The sequence below is a fragment of the Chelmon rostratus genome, chromosome 12 (genome assembly GCF_017976325.1).
Source record: "Chelmon rostratus isolate fCheRos1 chromosome 12, fCheRos1.pri, whole genome shotgun sequence".
NCBI lineage: Eukaryota > Metazoa > Chordata > Actinopteri > Chaetodontiformes > Chaetodontidae > Chelmon > Chelmon rostratus.
The window spans coordinates 20,305,646-20,326,537 of NC_055669.1; the positions used below are offsets into that span (position 1 = coordinate 20,305,646).

The window sequence follows — 20,892 nt, forward strand, 5'->3', positions numbered from 1 at the left end:
CTTCCTGTGTCGAGTCAGCCAGAAAAATTAAAAGAAGAAGTTTGCAAAGACCTCGGAGCGCTGCTAAGAAATCGCCTCACACAGAAATCAGACAGCTTGATCGTGTGTGCTCCATCCATGAGAGTCCATGTTGCCTGTTCTTGCGGCTTCTTCTAATACCTCTGACATCAGTAGGGGGTCCTTCAGTATGGCCCAGGACGCATTCTGCAGAGCTGTCCCCTTGTGGTCCAATCACCCAGGTGTAAACAGACCATGATAATCCCATCCACTGGGTGTGAATGAAAGTTCCCAACAAAGCCAGTAAGTGGACCTTGAGTTGCCACAGTTAAGAACAAACCTTCATGCTGAATTCTGTTTCTCCTGTAGATTTGCTTTGCTTTGTTTTTATTGCGATGTCTCTGATTGCATTTTATTGTTTTATAGCTTCATACACATTACAGTATATTTCCTGTAAAGGCTGGAGGTCCTTTGTTGAGGATTCTGGCTGAAGTTTCATTTGATACTACAGTCCCTAGGCGGTCTGAGGTGCCCAGCGGGGGAATAGCCACATGGTGTCTGGTGTAGAAACCCACACACAGCAAACGCCTCACATATCAGCTGGCATCAGGCTCTGTATCTAATGAAGCTTTCGAGGGGAACCTCACTGTTGTATCGTCTCTGCTGAGCTTTCAGGCAGCGGCGAGGTCAGAGCCTGAACTCGCAACAAGTCAAATCAATCGACTTCTTTGCCATCGCAAAGCATTGACAGTTTATATCATCGCGATCAATCTAGAAATACACTTTTTGTTTAGCACTCAGTAGCCCATAGCACTGGCTGCGAGCAGGTGAGACCCAGATAGGCTGCTCGGCGGTACTTCATCACCCTGCTTGTTGTTGTCACGGCCACAATTGGTCTGTACTCCCCATCTGCTGCATCAGCAAAGTCGGGACTGATTTGGTCACTTTGGAGCCCAGTTAGCTTTGCTCACAGCGCTTCCCCGTTGATTCCAGCCATCATTACAAATGGTATCTTTATGCGGTGGAGTTAACCCGGATAGTGCTCTCCCCTGGGTGCCTTTATTATCTATTCATCATGTTGTCCCAGTTTATCTCAAGATGAATCTGGCTGCTTCACCACAGATCTAACTACAGATACCTGGCGTGTGGCCTGGGGAGAGAGATTAGGAGATTACAAGATACTCAGCGGAGGTGCCTCAGTTAGAGTTGATAGGGAGGTGAAAAATATTCTAAGAAGATGTCGAATGGTTATGAATTTGTGTTTGTGCTCTTTTAGCACCAATTTGTCTTCAGAGTTGGCTTGAATATGTTAAAACTGCCTTGTTACGTGGCAATTTCCATGGCGACAATTTGCACGGCCAGCCAGGGGCGACCTCGGCGTGTCCAATCAGGTAAATAAATGAACATTTGAAACACTGAAATGAAATGTTCTTGGCTTTGCATTCAGCCTCCGAGCAGACTTGTTGGACACTCCCTCAAATTTTCCTCCCCTCTAATTTGCATTGCTGAGTAGATCCTTTGTGTCACCTGGAGGTTTGAGCAGAGCAGCGTTGCAGCCAATTTCCAGATGCTAATTCAAATGTGTGACATATCCCCAATTTTTGACAAAAAAAAAAAAATGCACGGCCACTTCCACAGACTCCATTAGCTTGGCGGATGCGTAAGCGTGTGCAAATGGAAAGTGGAAAGTGTCCAGTGGTGTGAATATTCACATCTGCACCTGCTGAATAATAGACGATTATCAGCTCAGGTGGCTCGCCATCCACCTCTATTCACATGCTCTGTTCCATTTCATGCTGCTAATTTTGTCTGGAATACTCAATAGGCTTGCAAAATGCATATTTCTTGTCTCTTAGGTCTGATCTTGTCTTGTATTCCGTCTAAAGAGGGAACATATTCTTCAATAAGAGTGCTGGCTTCAGGGAGTAATGTGTCTGCAATATAGACTCTAAAGAGCCTCGGGTCTTGGCAGGTACTCCTTACATTTCAACAGGACAGAGACACCTACGGCAGATTCTGTGGTAGAAAGGCCCATATATCATCTGTCATCGCCAGAAGCCTCCACAGTAATGAACAAGTGATAATGGTATATATCTTGAACTTGAGTCTCTAAAGGTAGCTCATCCAGAGTCATTATTGTGCCACATAACCAGATGAGCTTCCTCAAATGAGATCATTTTTGTCACCCTGAGGACTGGAGGGTGTAACTGTTCTCAGAGTGAATAACTCATCCTCATTTGGCGCTAATGGGACTCTGTATTAAGGTGTTGTGCGAATGCAAGAGGAATGGTAAATCCCATTTTCTTGTAATTTAAATCTCAAGCTGTTTCCACACATCTGTTGTAGAAAGAAGAGTCATTTGGAGGAGGGGGAAAAAAGCATAAAAGGATGAAGAAAGGAGCATTTGATGAAGATTCATGCGTCACAAGATCATGATGAAGTGCGAGGCGATGGTGTGTTATGGAGAGGTATGTCATGATGACATCTCTCTGTCACAGAAATGAGAATTATTTGCTCTGTCCATTCATCTGCCTACCTTTCTGGTGTCTATCCCTCCCCCACCCTCCATCTGTCCATCCATCTGAGCTTTTTCCAGGTATTTCACTGCTACAGTTAGCCCATAATGAATAGTATGCATATGAGGCCAGCGGTTTTCTACATATTTGACAGCATGTGTTCTGAGTCTCTGCGGGCCCGTGTTTGCACATGGGGGGGGGAGTGTACTCTGACGGTTACAGCCGAGGTGTCATTTTTCATGTAAATAGAGGCTGGCAGGATATAGCAATCCTGCTGTTTGTGAAACCAGCCGTGGTACACATATGCACAAGATCAGCAGTACAGCTCTCCTAAACACTGAGGGCTGTATCAAAGTCACTGTGATATGAAGCACTTAACATTTACTAAAAAAAAAAAATGTCCAGATGAGACATGCTGCACAAGCAGCTGCCTGAGCGGGCAGCGCACCCCAACAGCCCCATCTCCAGTGTCCAATTCAGCAAACACATGATTCAAGCTGCCATTCATAAGTGCTGATGTAGCCAAGCTCAGAGCAGAGCCACCGAGTCCCCAGAGTTGGATATCACTGCTAACTGTCATCCAAGTACTTTGATTACTGGAGTGGGAGAAGAATGATGGCTAAGGCTGCACTAAGTCCTGGTCAGACTCTGTGGGGCTGTCGGGGAAAGTGGATCGAGTCCAAGGTCCCATTTACACCCCTTACATTTATATAATGTGTTCACAGCTTGTAAATGTAGACCTCTCCTGTTGCAAAAAAACATGTTAATCACTTGAGTGACACCTCCTTGATGCCATGAAATAAACATGAATGAAAATAATGTTTATATTGAGAAGCAAAAGTCAGTTTCAGTCCTTATTTAACACAATTACAATTTTGGTTGTTTTACAATTATTAGGGAATAAGACAACATTTTACATAGTTTCCTTTATTTAGCATCTAATCACCATTATATAAACATTTTATGAATGGTTTATAACACACTGTAATGTAGTATTGTTCTTTTATTTGAGTGTTTATTTACTTGAACTCCTCCTGTGAAACATTCATAACTGCATGCTGCTATATAAATATATCCTCATAGGAGAACTTACAGTAGTTGAAACTATTGTACACAAATATCTCATGTACATAAACACTTAAAATGTCCTTATATCTGGTTATAACTCCATTTAATATGTTATAAACAATTAATTATGTTCATATGCTGCCTATAGATACATAGATAGATGGATAGGTATTAATCCTAAAGAGCAAGTGTTATAGCAACTATTCAACAGAATTCACCAAAAGATAAATGATAGAAGTCCAAATAGAAGACAAATTATATACAATAACTAAAATATATTAAATAAAGTATAAAACAGAAGAAAATGAGAAACTGAGCATGTAGACTTGGTCTCTGGTGAGACGTATGATAGAGCATCATTAATTTGAGGGACTGCTGGCAGCAGCTCAGCGCACATGCTGTCCTGTACATTCTGTACATTCGACATCTATTGCCTGTCTGCCTGTCCTGTAGGGGGGGAGCTCTCCTGTGGCTCTTTCTGAAGTTTGTCATGTTTCTTTTCCCTGTTAGAGTCAAGTCAAGTCCATTTTTATCTTTAAAGCCCAAAATCACAAATTTGCCTGAAGGGGCTTTGCAATCTGTACACAGCACATTACGCCCTCTATCCTTAGACCCTCGATTCAGATCAGGAAAAAATCCCCCTAGAAAAACCTGGTAATGGGTCAAAATATGGGAGGAACCTGATTATTTTAACCTTGATTTTTTATGAATTGATGCTGAAGGATGCATTAATATGTAAGCAACACTTCACTGTTGGTAGCTGGTCAAGATGGAGCTTATTTTAACGATTAGAGATGAAGGTCCAGTACGATGAAGGTCTGATGCGCCTGTCACTGGTGCTCTCCAACCGTCATATGTGTCGTTTTGGGAGTTATTAGCCATCGGCCTATTCACTCGTTGAGGTATGAGGACATGAACCTCAGCCTAAGAATCACCACGGCCATATTAAAGCAAATCCATGACAGTGACAAGTGACATTTTTACTAATGAGCGACACACAACACTCTGCTGTAAATACATCAAACACAAGGCTAAGATATACAGGGGAGTGCTGCTAGTTCAGCAAAGTATAGATAAGTTAGCCACATTTTGATATAATAACACAGGCAAGTGATTTCATTCAGTACATTCATATACAGTGGTTGGTAATGTAATATAATAAGTGTAATTTGGTAGTTTCAGCTACTTTTTCTAAGTAGTCTTAGTTAACCAAACTAGATATATCACTAGCGTAGCTTTGCTGTAATTCAGCTTCTTTCAAGGTGCTTCCCCAACACTGCTGTTAAGTAACTACAGCTGTGGTGTTGTAGTGGAGTAGAACAATATCTTGCTCTGAACTGGCGTGGAGTAGAAGTGTCGTGTAGAAATACTCATGCAAAGTAAAAGTCGAGTACCTCAAATATAATCTCTAAATTGCGTGCAGGTGTAAAATGTGCAATGTGCTGTACCTGCGTCTCAGCAGATGCATGATGGGATATCTCCACCACCCCCTGACCTGATGATCAGCCATACAGTTGAAACTATTCACACGACTCAGAGTAAATACTGCAGGGAGACTAATTCAGAAGTGTAAATGCACCACAGCATACGCTTTTATTTTAAGAGAGATTCTCCCCCATTTTCTAGAATATGCCGGAATGTTCCATGTCCTTTTGCACTCGAGATCAAACCAACACGTCTGTGCAAAAGATCCCACTAATACCTCTAAGAACTGTTACCGTTTTGAGAGATGATTCAGAGCTTTCACGGCTGCCGGCTCGGTGCCATATTTAAGCTGAGACAAGAGATTGTCCACAAAGGCTCGAGGTGCCAACGCGAGAGCAAAAAGTGACAAGAGATTATGGTCAGACAGCGATGGTATGTGAAATATCTGAATTATTTTAAACGCAAAAATATAACAAAAAAAACTTCCAACATATTAGAAGTGCAGCTAACAAAATAAACTTGGTTGTGTTGCCAGTGTGACACGTCTGTGAGTTGTGTGTCAGGCTATGAGATCATGTCAGTGACCTCAACTGATTGAGCTCACACAGCATCCTATCCCCGGTCCTGCCCTCTTGCAGTGGGTGGAGCAGGAGCAGGGTGCTATCTGTGGACTTGAAAAGTGACAGGACCAGCTGGGGTATGAAATCCAGTAAGACAGGCACTTGGTCTGGGAGACACAGATCACGAGCCCCCAGAGTGCTCAGTTACAGCAGCCTGCGACTCAACTCAGCGACAAGAACTCGGCCCGGATTCAGTGGGACTGCCGCCAAACATCAGGACGTTGTTCGACAACAATCTGTAGAACTGACCATGTTCTGTGTGGCTTGTTCAAGAACCCCGGAGACCAATCGGCAGCCAGTATCCTTAGCAATCCTCTCAATGTTGGTGATTCAGCTAATCGCACGCTGACATCTTGTTACAGGCGCTAGAATCAACAGGACGACGATGGGTGGGAAGCAGTCTCGCAGCACCTCCGACAAGGATTCGAATGAGCTGAGCGTGAGGCAAAGGAGCAGGAGTGCTGGGCGAGACGACCAGTCCAGCCTTTCCCCGGCTGCTGAGAGGATCCGCAGACACACCACGGTGCACTTTGGCTATAGCACCCTCAGCCTGGCCATGCGGGGGCTCGATGGGACCCCGGCTGAGCTCTGGGAGCTCCGAGAACTGCAAAAGCTAAACTTGTCCATGAACTGCCTGTGCTCTCTGCCCCCTGCCCTGGGCACCCTGGACAATCTGGTGGTCCTCAACCTGTGGGGTAACAACCTGTCCAGCCTCCCGCCCGAGATCGGCCTCCTGAAGAAGCTGCGGGTGCTTTTTGCCTGCCGTAACCGCCTGAGCGAGGTCCCCGAGGAGCTGGGCTCCTGCGTCTGCCTGGAGGTGCTCAGCCTGGCCAACAACCAGATCACAGGCCTCCCTGGCAGCTTGGCAACCATGCACAAGCTGACAAAACTCAACCTCAGCCACAACCGCATCGTTCACATCCCTACCTGCGTCTATAGCATGAAGGGCCTGGTCTTTCTCCACCTGGCTTGCAACCGCCTGGAGACCATTGCGGACCAGATCCAGGACTTGGTTAACCTAAAGATCCTCATCGTGGAGGGAAACAGCATCCACACGCTGCCGAAGACGCTGTGCTTCCTGGAGTCTTTAGAACTTCTCAATGTTGACTTCAATGACCTGCAAAATGTGCCAGTGGAAATGTACCTGCTGAGCAGGCTTGGGAGGTTGGCCTGCCACCCGCTGGATAAAGGACTTCATATTATTCACAACCCCCTCCTCAAGCCAATCCAGGAGGTGCTGCAGGGAGGACTCAGTGCCCTCTATAACTACCTCAAGCCCACATGAGGCGCTACCACTGTGTGTGTGTGCGTGTGTGTGTGTTTATGTGTGTTCATCTGCGGGTGTGTGTCTCAGAGAGTGTCATTGTGGGATAGAGGCGCAAATCCGACCCCCGGCACGTGGTAGTCATGCTGAGAATGCTAGCGCTGATCACATTATGATACTATCACTGAAGACGAATGACCATTAACTCAAGATTATTACACTTCCTGTTTTTATGTAATGTAAAAGTTGGGTTAGAAATAAACAACTACCTGGTGAGTCATGTGTAAACATTTGTTAATCCACAGCAAAGGGGGTCAGGACAAGTCGCTCAGCTCACGCAAAAATTCACAGGTCCACATTTGGGGCCTGATTACCGGCCAGTTGATCTTGTTTGGCCTGAGGCACGGAGGTAAGTTCGGCTCCAGATCACCAGCCTCTCTGTTGCATTCAGGTCACGAGGATCAGGTGTGTAAAGTCAGTGGAAAGAACGGCGGAGGGGGGCTTAAGATCTGCAAAAAAATAAATAAAACAAAACACAACAGGGACTTTAAACTCTGATTAAATGTTGTTCCACTCCATCAGATCAGAGCAGAGCAGGGCTGCTGGGGGGCAGCTCCTCTGAGGCTGTCTGCTGTTGTGACACTGATGATTGGAAACAATGGGAAAAAAACCTTTCAGTGCATCATATGACTGAAAATTACTTCTAAAAATAAAAATGTGGAACAGATTATTCAATTCACTAATGTAAAGCAAATTGTCCAGAGTGCTTGAAAGTGGACAGTTTGAATTATGTTGTATAGAGTTTGTAGTTATTGCTAATTTGGACCAACACTTTCTGTAGCATCATACATAAAAAAAGAAGCTAAATGATGAATGAAAGATCTTCATGGATGGTCAAATATCATGTAGCAGAGAACTGATAACTAAGAGGTGATGCCCTCGAGTGCACATTCAGCCAGTCCAAGAACTAAAACACGCTTCCTCAGTATTAGTGTTATGCAGCTTTTAGTGGGCTCATACTGAAATAATGTCACAGAATGATGTCATCCAAATTGTATTTAAAAACCAAACAAAAATTGCAGTTTTGTGTTGCAAGCATGAGTTTCATGACGTAAATGATGTAAGTCTTGTGAGCGGAACAATGTTTATTGGATTGCACAAAAGTCAATATTGTAATATTCAATATTTCAGTTTCGATATGAGCCTGTTTTTTTTTTTATTACTGTGGCAAATGAACGGCATTTATTAAAAAGTGCTTTTACCTAGCTTGCACCTCATTCACCCATTCACACACACACACACATATACACACACACAAACACTAGTGACCACCTCAAGTGACCTTTGTGAGCATATACGGTGCAGACAGAGTACCCCCTCCTCTTCAAACAGCCTTTCTCTGCAGTGTTTTTAACAGAAGAGGATTAAATCCTCACATTTTCACTGTAAGATGTTTCACTGTTGTTTGGTAAAATCCCGCCACACACACTTCCTGCTACTTCTCCTACAACAAACACGAAGTCTCTTGCAGTCAAATGACTGTATCTTGAACTGCAGCAGCTTCATGACATGATGAGCATGACTGAGTACATGCATGCATACACCTAGTATCTGTTTGGATACCACCTGGTTACTCCTGGCTACTCAAACATTAACAAGGTTTAGATGTCGCCACATTCATGAAGGTCGCACACAGTGTTAACCAGCAACTACAGAAAACACTGAAAAGTGACCTCTGTTGGTTTGTAGCTGTTACTGCATAAGCCAAGTGAACACTGAGCTATCCACTCACCCTCTCTCTCTCAGTTCACTACTCTCTCTCTCTCTCTCACACACACACACACAAAACCCACACATTCATGATAGATGAGCCCCTTCTGAATAAGTCTTTGTCCTAGATAGTGATCATGGGACATGTTGTCAAATAAAGCACCTATAAAGATATTGCATCAATGCGAGGCAGATGACCTGAATTCAGTCTATCAGTGTTCTGTGGTGATGTTTCTATTCTAGTGAGAATGTACAACAGCTTTTTGTCACTTGTTTAACATCAAGTGAACATTATATATACACACACAGAAAGATTTTCCATCACTAACAGACTAAAACTCTTATCTTAATTCAATAACCAAAGCAATGCCTGCAAACAGTCTCTTGCACATCAAGCAAAACACACTTTTAACCACTATAACAACGGATTAAAATGATCCTAGCAATCAGCCTCATTGCAGTGAACGTTACTCACTCACTAGCGGTCAGCTGTACACCCCGGATCACCCAAGACTGCAGTTAGAAGGCTTTGTGGGATTTGCTGATCCTATTTAATTGCTGCGTGCTCCGATAACTTTGCTTTATAATGAGACACTGTGCAAGATAAAACAACGAAGGCGAGCACAGATTGGCACCCGTGTTCCTCGTTCAAAGGTATTTTGCATTCATAAGCCAAAGCTCAGAAAACAATTTGGCATCACTCGCAGCCAGCGACTTCCCGTAATGAAGGACAGCTAATCAATCTCGTATTGAGCTTTTGACAATCAAGGCACGGGATAATCACAATGGAATTAAATGACAAAATCACTGTTGTCTGGCGGCCACATGAGGAGAGGCTTAATAAGTCTTCCTTTGGAGTGCAGTTTAAGTTCTGTGATTTATTCCGTCACACTGAGGCTCCTCACATAGGGTGAGGTGATTGGCATTTATTGACAAACAGCATAATACCTCCACTTATGGCAATTACTACAAGGTGTTATTTGGCTCATCATTGTTATGTTTAACTGATTTAAACTGCTCCTGCGGAGAGAAATATGGAGGAGAATAGATTTGCTGAAGGCCGGCAGGTTCTTCCTTGGTTGGTGGCAGCTCTCTGTGATGAAGTGTCAATAACACCCATTCAATAGCTCAGGGTGTCGCCATTCAGAAATCAGCAACGGTGAGTCACTGAAACAGTGGCCACGTCGTAACCTTTGAGGCCTAAATATGGAATCTTTTGGTCCTGGTCCGGCATCAATTTTCCGTCCAATCAGTGCGATGTCACAGCTTCTCGGTGTCTTGGTTTGAGAGCGCGATGAAAGAAAGTGAAAGGTTACCGACTAAACAAAAACACGGCAGGCCAACACGCAGTATTTCTAATGCTGTAGCTGGTACACAGGTTTGTTGTTGCTATCACCATAGATGGAATAATACAGTGATTGGGAATCTGTTGAAATAGCTAATTAGTGATGGATTAAATAGCTAGATAAAGATAAAGATGACAAATCTCTGCTGCTCCAGATGAAAGCAGCGTGAATGCAAACTTAACCAAACTGACTCAAACATGGACAGTCAAATTATATATATGGAGAAACAGCTGGAACAACATCCACTTCTCCCCAAAAAACAGTTAAAATTGCTGCAAATGAACACATTTGGAACATTACAGGTGGTGCTGATGGAGGGGTACTTTAGTTCATTTGACGGGGTTGTGGGAGTCCATCAGACTAAAAAGGAGGACATTATGATGATGTATCTGTGGAACATGACTGAGGACTGTGTTTATGGAGAACCACTGAAACACATCCCTCAATCACAGCCTCACAAACACTCTCCCTGCATTCAGGAGCGCAAACAATGATGCTATCCATTCATTCCTCCATCCAATCAGAGGACTTTACATTCTCGTCAGTCCCCATGACGGCTCTACTCGCGCTGGTATTCATGCATTCCTGGCAGCATAACTGCTGCAGCCAACACAATACCTAAAGACCGCAAAAAGACATGTGGCACTATGACATGCCTCAGCCATTGTTTGGTGTATTTATGTAGAAAAACAACAACTGGAGCCATATATCCTTGACAACACGAGGTCATTTTGAGACTAAATGTGGACTAGTGTCAATCTGGCCGCATTTTAATTAGCCACGGAAAACTGCTGGTACAAGTGAAATCGCCATGTGTGTTTATGCATGCAAAAACAATAAGGGAATGACATTGGCTGACTTTGTCATTAGTTGCTTCTCCATCCCTCTGTTTGATGCTGCTGTGAGAACACCCTGCCGCTGTTTGCACTCGCAATCTCAGATAAGACTAATTTTGAACAAATATTTGCATATATTAAAGTAAGCCATCATTATTGATTCATCGAAGCTGAGAAAAAAGAAATGTGCGTGTTGATGCGGTCCGTTCTGCCGGGTCAACTGATGAGGTCCCCTTGAATGTCGGCCTGGGTCTCCCTTTAATAGGATCAATGCGTGAATTTGATCGGAAAGGACAAACAAGGTGAACTATGATTAAGAATCCAGCTGGCAAAGATTTTAACGAAATATTAAGTCAATAAATTAAGGCGTCAAGTTGAGCATGAAAAAAGCTTATAAAGCAAATTTAGTGTTGAGATGAATAAAATCACCTCTAGTAGAGGACAGATTCGGCTAAAAACATCATAATTTACTAGCTGTGATCAATGAAATATGAAATTATTCATTACAGTCCGCTTGAGAAAACAAGTTCCCCACAAGGTCCATTTAGTGGCTGTTCACGGATTTCCATCATATCACATGATCTTCATCTGCAGATGCTGATGTTCAGCATATTTCATTTCATTTTTCTGAGCACTTTAAAAACTGAGGTTTAGAGTAACTTTTTTAAATCTTATAAACAAGAATGTTGAAGAATAATCTCACCACGAGGTCCATTTAGTAGCAAGTATGGAGCTTTCAGTCATATCGTGTGGGCTTCATCAGTAGATTGAGATGAAAAGTTTTCTGGTCTATTTATGTTTTACTTTCAAATTTATGGTTTTGTGAAAATCATCCATTCATGCTGGTCGCTGAGTGATAACCAGCTGCTGGGCCTCAGAGAGCACAGCTAGAAAACAGGATTCAGTTTAATGGATTTTCACATCTGTGATTGGTGCTGACTTCACTTTTTACACAGCAAATCCCAAAGAAGTCACCTTGATTGTCTGGTGTCGGACTTTAACAGTTCATTCAGAAGACATCTAACACCTCTTGGATCTAATTGACCTGTGAATGATAGAATAATGCACATTTATTTGTATGAAATTCCTCTTTGGCAATCAAAAGCCATTTTTATTCGCTCGTGCTGATGAAGTGGGAGGTTACCTGTACGACTTCACCTCCTCTCGCTTCATTCTCCACACCTGGTGCAAACAAACGTCAATAGAGTCACGTAGGGCGGGAGGGAGGAGGGGACACCTCCGCCTGTCCTCTCGCTCACAGGCGGGACTCACGTACGCCCTCTACCGGCCCGCTCTCCTGGAGCTGCCGGACCACTCAATCCACGCGTAATTCAGGAATCAGGACTCACTCACACATTCCTCCTCCAAGTGTGGAGCAAGCCGGCAAGGAGCAGCCGTGTCGGCGACAGTGTCCTCACACACACCCCCCGACAGCACGCCGAGGGACGGAGGGCAGGGCGAAGACACTTCACATTTAACAGTCCGAAAAGTCTAGATAGGATTCAAGTTGCGATCCAGACACAAGAGTTGCCAGTTAACCCCGCGGCTGGGGGTTAACGCTACGACGGCGCTGCCGACATGGATAAAGTTATCAATTGCTTGTTTGCTGCCATAACCCTGCTGCTGTCCGTCCGAGGGGAAGTTTTTAAAGGTAAGGAGGATTACCTGGAGATGTTTGCACGTACAGAACAAATGCGCAGTCCTGTTTGATGCCACAGACGGGAGGGGAAAGGCACTTCAACTCAGTTTGCCCGCTGTTTTTGTCTGATAGTTTAGTCGCAATCCTAAGGCTGTATTTTACGCGTGCGGCGTAAATTCGAGCGTATATGTGGCGGCGTGGAAGTAATGTAAGTTATGTAGTGTTGGCATTCTGTGGACAAAATGGCTTTACAACATCCATGTGGCTCCACAACAATCAGACAGTCACAGTTTGGCGCTGGCGCTCATCAGTCGGTTGCTCTCACCTTCTGCGCCGCTGTGCGCAACGAGCAGGTGCGCTGCGGCCACCGGAGCGACTGCGCCGCGTCCAGCGCCACGATTCCCGCGAGTTTAAGGAGTTCATTGTTTGCGTCTAACTTTATCTTGATAAGTTGCTGTCTAATGTGATTAACCTCAAGGGATTCACGCAGCGAAGTGTCACTGCATGTTGTATACGGCGAGGCGGTAAGCCAAACGAGACCGACTGCCGTTATTTCACCCTGAACTCAGCGTGAACTTCATTTCGAGGGTCCCAGTGACCATCCAGACAGAGGTTGCAGTCACTTTAATGCGCGGTTTCAAGCCTAAAATGCTCCATGTTAATTATATTGTTTCCTTTCACTCCAGGTGTTTTTCACCTTGACTGCAAAGGGAATTCAACTTCTACGCATAATATCAAATTCCACATGTCATCCACCTCTGCTCTACTTTATATGTGATATATTTAACGTCTTTGTTTTCCCTTTTTTTACTCTGTGAAGCGCCCTGCACAAACAGAATGGATCATTCACATTTTGCCCTCTGCACTTTTGTGGAGCTCTCTGTTCAGTCCATGTGCAGAAATCTGTTTTAATTAAATTAAGTGGTAAAAAGTGAACCAGCCTCTCATTTCTCCCTCAGTTTGCTTTGCACGCGCCCAGCTTTCAGATGTGCTTCTGACTGTGCTTTGTCATTTCGCTTTGCAGTTTCACTTCGAATTGAATGGATTTGTTGTTTCTCTGGCTGATTATTGATGCAAACTTCCTCCATGTAGCTACAAGCACAGCACTCCTGCTCCAATTAATGATATTCATAGGCAACTTCATTTGCAGTAAGTCCATTCAAAGCGTTGTGAAGAGAAAAAGTTCAGGGATTAGCAGCAGATAGTGATTTGAGCTATTAGACTTGCTGAAATAATGGTGCAGACTTTCACCATGTAATGGCCGTAGATTGCCTAAGGGGACTTAACATTCAGAGTCTCATTTAGCCCCTAAAGAGGTCATTTCTGCTGTCTCCACAGTGGGATTATCTACATGGAAAAAGGCACATTAGCCTATATTCATGCCAATCAATGCACAGACAATGAATGTCCAGTCTGAAGGTGAGCCATGCTGCCAATACAATCAGAGCTGCCTTTAAAAACCCCATAAAAACGTGGGATATTCTGATTGCGTTTGATTTTCCATCCAGCTTTGACTCCGAGGAAGCGATGTGTGAGGTGAAGTTGCAGTGTGCTGTGTGGCTTCAGTTATAGCTGAACGCTCTGGGATTCAACCAGACAGCTGATGCATTTTCCAGAGAGCCTGTTGGGGGCAGCATGGCACACACATAATATGATACCCAGATGATGAAGTCAAGCTGCTCAGAGTGGATACCACGAGTCAGACGCATAGATCAGGATTCAGATGCTCTTTGGAAAGTATTCGTGCGTGTGCTGTGGCCAAACTTCAATCTGATCCCAGCTTTGATTTAATAAAGCAACTTAGCTGCTGGATAAATGGCGTTTTTTTGTTTTGTTTTACTCTTGTGTCCCCACTTTCTTTAAAATGGTCCTTTTCATATGTTCTTACAGAGCAGAGCTGTCATATTTAGAGGCTTGCAGGAGATAAAGTTTTATTATGAAGAAATAGTTTTTAGCATGAACGCCAGGGGTCAGTTTTAGTGAGTGAGAGCTCTCTTATCCTGAAGCTCAAAGTATTCCCAGTCCATTTTTGTGTGAGGTTCATCAGTCTTGCCCATTGGCAACCTCCGGACTGGGAGATTTATCGAAGCGGGCTGCACTGCAGGGCTCCCAGTGGTGCCGAAACCATCGATAAATGTGCTCCTAATTGCACGAGTGTGTGTGTAAATATGTAAACCAGGAGGAAATCAATTGGATGTGTGTTCCCCTCTCTGGCTAGGTGACGGATTAGCCACACACGGATGGAGAGGTGGAGGCTAAATATGAGCCCGTGCATGCGGCTGGAGACATTTGTTATGGAGGGTGCGTGATAACAGCTCATGTGATAATTAGATCACTGAGGTAACCAGAGTCTCCTTCAGTACGCAGCATCAGAGCCTTGTGACTGTGCAGCCTCAGTTCGATCACAGACCACAGTCCTCTGCAAGTCTTTCAATTTACGCTTAAAAAAAAAAAAACAAAACCGACTCCCTAATCAGGATCACACAGTATCAGCTTCATCTCCTTGCTTTGTCGACTTCTTTATGCACATGGATGTCTGCTCTCGGTGGCATGGGAGAGATGAACTGCTCTTTTTGTTGTCCCCCCCCCCCTCCTCCCTGTTGCTTTCACAATGCCCACTGGATGCTCCAGCTTCAGAGAGAAAGCAAACAAAAAAAAAACAACAACAACACTATAAATCACTTGTTGTGTATGGCCGGTGCTTCTGTTTTCTACATTATGAGGACAGCCTTTTTTTTTTCTAGAAGGCCCGGCCTTTGATATCTATACTCTGTCTTTTGACCGAGCACATTAAATTCCAAGGAGCTGCGCGCTTTGTTATGTTTACCACCTTTTTCCAGCAGCCATAAAACCTGCCTCGTTTTCTGATAGTGGCGAGCCGTGCGTTGAGAGTAATGCCCGTGCTCGGAGTGTGGAGCTGCAGTTTGTCATTGCAGAGTGACTGCTGCTGATAGCGTCCTGGTTGACCGATCCTGATTGCCATCCAAGCTGTGACTAAGGAGTAAAACAACACATTGGCTGCTTGGGAAGATAAACAGCACTTCATTTGAAGCCTGGCAATAATTTAGATAGTTTTTCACTCATGAAATGTTTATTTTTTCCCTTTTTTTTCCCTTCTTCTCCCAGCTGACTCAGATTTAATAGAGACTTTTCCGAAAGGTGTCCTGAAGGGTGGCAGTTTCCTTTGTGTGAGCCAGTGGAGAATGAAATTAAATATGCATGTGATTTTTTTTTTTTTTTTTTTTTTTGATGGCTTCAACCAATGTTAGGCGAGAAAAAAAAGCTCTATGGTGATTGATGATAGTACAAAGCAGAAAGTGAGGTGTCTACATTCTTCTGTAACTTTGCTTTTCAGACACTTATATTATGATGATAATGAAGGCGGTGGGAAGACATGGATTTACTGAAGCTGTTCAAACACTGCAGATACATGTGCGACTTCCTTGAAAAGGGTCTGCTGAGTTTGTCAGCAGGGCTGTCTTAAGGCTGATCACGGCAGGTAGACATGGGGAGGGTGACACTTTAAAAACGAAACTTTAAGAGCTTACAGTATTAAGTGCTGCTGTATAAACTTAGACCGTTTGTTTGAAGTGTCTAGACTGACAGGACTGTTATCTATTTTTCACCAGTAGACAGGTCTAATCTCATGTACAGTAACTCTACAGTATGTGTGACATATAAAAACACTGCCCACTGATTTCTGTCATGTCTTATAGAACTTCAGTATCCTATTTATTTTAGTATCTGGCCTGTCAGTATCTGTGCATCTGAGCTTTACACCCAGTAACAGATAAGTCTGCAATACTTAAAGGAAAAGTGTAAGTAGTATTCAATTTGAAACCTGCACGGCTGAAAAATGAAGCCAACGTGGAACTTCTAAAACGTGTAGTTCCTCAAATGGCCACTTGAGGCTTGTTCCCAAAGTGAGTCAATCCCACTAGACCCCCATATTAAAATTAAAACATGTCTACAGTCTGGTATAAAAAACTGTTTTGTACTTTGTAGCTGATTTCCCCATTCATAACTGACCAGAGGGTGACTTTTTATTTAACTCACTCATTTAAATTATATTTGGGCTTTATTATTTATTTATTATTTATTATGGGCATGGCTGCTTTGAGTGACAGCTAGCTGCTAGGTTGGACCTACCTCAGCTCCACCCACGCTCCACCTCTTTGCCCGTTTTTGGATTAGCTGGCAGTCTGGTGTAGTCAGGCGCTGCCAAGATGGCGACAGCCGGAGTCACTGAGCTTCACAGTGGCTCTTCAGAAACCTGTGGGTGATTTTTAGGCTGTCTGTGGTGATATTAGGCGTTACCATGAATGTGATTAGCATGACATTAAGCAGTACAAGCAGTTGAACACAAGTAGTTTGTGTTCGGAGGGATTTCATTTATTTTCATGTGCCGAGCAAACAGCCGCATTCAAATGATGGAAAGCTGCAGTGCAGGCGGAGGTCAGGCTCTTCTAACAGGCTATGACATCGTAGCAAAGTTTTCATTTCCTGCAGATGCTGTGGCTGCAGCACAAGCTGACCAAGTTTAACAGGCTGACTTAGTAATGTTTCTGTACACATGCATCCCAGATACAGGAACCATCAGAAGAGTGCTTTTCATATTTGCTAGTAAACGTAAGTTAGCTGTAGACTGCAGAAAAAACAATTCACTGTGCTGCTCAGTGCTAGCCACCGGCAACTTCTAAGGTGGAATATTTTCTTGCATGTTGCTAAACGCATGAGTTGACTTTGAGAATTAATCAGCTCATCTTAAATGACAACGTTGACCATTCTGTTTTGACCCTCTTGCATGATGCTTTAGTGATGATTGCATCTTCAAGCGCTTCTAAAAAAACATATATGAATTTCAACAGATTATGCGAACTGTACATACTCTTGTGTCAGTCCCTCAAAACGAAAGATCAAGAACATTTTTCTAGAGATAAGCCATGGTTTGAGAGGAAGACATCTAATATTTTATAATCCTCGTGAGATTTATTATATCAGAATAACAAAATGCATTCTGAGTAAAGGGCACGCAGTTTGACATGTTATTCAGCTTTGTTTCATTGGGAAAAGTCAGCATCTGTTCTCTGGAAGTTGCCACGAGGCATTCTTGGAAATGTCGGGAATCGGTAGCTGAAGCAGTGGAAGAGGGAGGTTGAGGAAAAGTTGACACATGAAAAAGAAGTAAACAACACTTCATCACTAAATAACTCCTGAGACACCCTTAACGTCACAGATTGATGATGCATAGGAGTGCACGAGCAACTTGGGCTGACTTTTAGGCAGCAGGTAACACAACTAGTGCAGAGGTTGAAGGGGGCAAGAATGTGTCCTGTTACTGAGACAACTGGTAGCACTTTAAAAGGGACATTAGCCAGTTTGTCAGGTGTGTTGACACGTCAGTTCATGAAAGGTTTGTTTCCTTCAGGCATCAAAATTAAGGATGTTCTCATTTTCTTCACATTATTGCTATTTTTCACTGTCATTTATGTAAAAATAAGCGGGGAAAAAAATAATAGTGGTATTATACGTTGGCTTAAGAAGGGCATGAAATGGCGGTGTGTTTGCACTGTGGCACAGATGTTGTTGTGCAGCCTCTTTGCTGAAGCACATTGGATTCAAAATGACTTAAGTCCTGACTCTCAGCCTTAACGTGGAGGCATTTAAAGCTTCATCAGATGAAGCGAGGTAAGCAAGATAAGTTAACATGAACTTAAATGAAATCGTATTTAATGCTTCAAATACAAAACAAATGCAAAGGTCCTCTTGAAGATCTGTCAGTTTATTATTTGAGGCAATAACGTAAATTTCTGGTGAACTTTCTGGATAGACTAGCAGGTCTGATGAAGACCTTGTGTGGTTGAAACAAGTGTGTACCTGCAGATATCACCTCAGTCTGGTCAGGTGCTGGTCTGACCCTCACTCTCTGATACCGCTGCTAACAGCACACTGTCTGCCCGTGACTTGCAGCTACAGTGCAAGTCTGTTTACCTCAGTGTTTACTGCCAATCATTCGCGGACGCGCCTCCTCCAGCCGGCCGTGATGAGAAGGAGCATTTCTGATATTTCCCCAAAGATCTTTTTTCCTTCCTTTTCAACAACACACCACCATTAACAGTACGTGATTTCAGGCTGCAAAAAGGGGATCACTAAACGTGACCTCAGTGAGGCTTTGATATAACTGTTCTCCTTGCTCTGAAAGTCTCTTTTCTTTTCTATCATTTTTAATATTTTGGTGTTGAATCCTCTCCAAGCAATGACCCCCAGACATCAGCTGACTCTCCTTTCATCGTCAGTCTGGTCTTCAGCGAGTGAAGCACATGATAATTTGGGCAGAGTCAGATGACCGACCTGGCTGGACGGTTGCATTCCACAGTTGACCATAAAAAGCTCTTTCGCTGTGTGTTCAGGATCGCTGTCTGGCTGCACTGTCCTCAGATTGAGGGGCTGAAATTAAAGCTCAATTCAAGGCTCAAAGCCTAAATTAAAGCTGAAAGCGCTTTGAAATGAATCAATGGCTGTAAGGTCAAAGTGCCGGAGTACAAAGCCAACACAACAACAAGTACGTGACAGTCCAAGCGCTCACGGACCGCACTCAGAGTGTGGAAATTGGTTAAGTGTTGGCCCATCACAGGCGCCTTCAGCAGAAGAAAGTGAGTAAAATCTTCCAACGCCAAGTCTACCAATATGATCATCATCTTCATATCCCTGGAGTGCCACTCCACATTCAATCATTAGCTGTTGATTTGCGAGTGATTTTATTTACATTCTTGAGAGGCCGTAATAGTTTGAAGTTCGCTCTCGTGGCGGCTGATGTGGCTGCGTTATCTGGGAGCTCTGCAGCGGAATGATAATTGGCCTTGAGATGTGGCTGTGTGAAGGATGCTGGACAAACAGAGCCGCTCTAATTATACACAGCTCCTTCTTCAAATGAAGAGGATAAAAGCTAATGAATCGCACACAGGCCAGCGCAGGGGCTGCCTAATGAAGAGAGAGCGAGAGGCAGAGAGGGGAGCGTTCGCGAAGCGAGAGAAAGTGTTTGTGTGTCGAAGGCGTGCTCGAACAATTCTGTGATCTCATCGCCATGTCTGGAAAAAAAAAAGGGAGAAGAAGCTCGGTAGGAAAAAAACAACAACGTAGTGTGCAGCGGATCATGTTTACAGAAGTCTGCGTTCGTTGTAGGTGGCTCAGAGAGTCCGGGCACTCAGGAAAATTTCACTAATTAATGCTCCGAGGGTCTCAATTGTTATTAACAGTGACGAGAAGGAGGAGGGGAACGAGGGAGGAGTAGGAGAAGCAGTTTAAATCAGGACATTACAGTGTGTCGACTCAATTGATTTGTGGGCCTCCCGTCTGCGTGCCAGGGCGGATGTCGGCTCACTGGTATTCAAAATTTAAAAAAAAAAAAAAAAATGTCCTGCCATCTTGAGAATTAAGTCTGTATCAGTGACCACTGACTGGCGGTCGCAGCGATGGTTTTACACTCAGATTGAATTGACCCCGACCCGGGCACACTCCTCTCTTATCTTGAAAAACCTGCTGTTCGATCATTATGTGGACTGAAATTGATTCTGATGGAGCGGACTTTGATATTCGGTTCAGGTGAGCATAAAGCCTTGACCTGAAGCCCGAGGCTTCATTTCAAGGCTGTCAAATAAACCTCCCGCCACGGCTTCCACGCCGGAGTCACGTAGCTGCGAAGGTGCAAAGTTTCTCCTGTAATTTCATGAATAACTCAGGTTGCCTTCTCCACGGGACAAGTGCACTCGCTAACTTGGAGGAGACTCTGTTTCGTGCCAGAAAGCTGTCCGCGAAGGCTTGATGCTCCTCACACGACTGGCGGCAGCGTAGGTGGAGGAGGGGGCCGCTACTGCTGTTTCACCTTGTCTCCTGTTATTTATTAGGCTTCTGTCAAGGCTCAGGCAGTAGGCAGGTGTACATCCCTCCCCCCCCTCCCCCCATCCGGGCCTTATGAGTATAACCAGGGGCAAAATTCTCCATTACTGTCAGTCTGAATCTGTTGCCGTCACATTAGCGCACGTCATGCAGTCATTAATGCATTAGGCCTTGTTTGAGTGCCAGTTATTTGCATTGGCTTTTACACTGTCTATTTGCCCTTGTGCTAAAAGCTGCCTTGGCTGAACCTATTGACCATTTAACTGTTCAATAATGAAGCGATCCCCGAGGATGAATTAGGCCTCGGCGTTCTTGTTGAATGACGGTTATTAGGACGAGAAAAAAACGCACATATGTATTTTTATGGCCTTTTGAGGGGGACAACTTTTATTCGCCTACTGTATGTTTTACTCCAGCCGCGTCCCTCTAGCATATGATCTCCCCGCTAACAGTCGAGTGCACTATTATCCACCCTTATCCTCCACTTCTTTCTCCTGAAGCAGAATGTACCTGAT

At 44.0% G+C, this 20,892-nt stretch overlaps 2 protein-coding genes across 2 annotated transcripts in view; both read left to right on the top strand.

Annotated features, from left to right (window-relative positions):
• The first annotated feature begins 6,011 nt into the window (after positions 1-6,011).
• Positions 6,012-6,911, top strand: LOC121615564 (leucine-rich repeat-containing protein 30-like). The gene has a single exon (XM_041949947.1). The coding sequence runs from the start codon at positions 6,012-6,014 to the stop codon at positions 6,909-6,911; it is 900 nt and encodes a 299-aa protein (XP_041805881.1).
• Positions 6,912-12,420: 5,509 nt separating this feature from the next.
• LOC121615550 (receptor-type tyrosine-protein phosphatase mu-like) overlaps positions 12,421-20,892 on the top strand; it is a 151,409-nt gene continuing 142,937 nt past the window's right edge. Inside the window, exon 1 of the mRNA XM_041949931.1 lies at positions 12,421-12,493. Coding sequence (XP_041805865.1) covers positions 12,421-12,493 — 73 coding nt within the window. The remainder of the gene's footprint in view (positions 12,494-20,892) is intronic.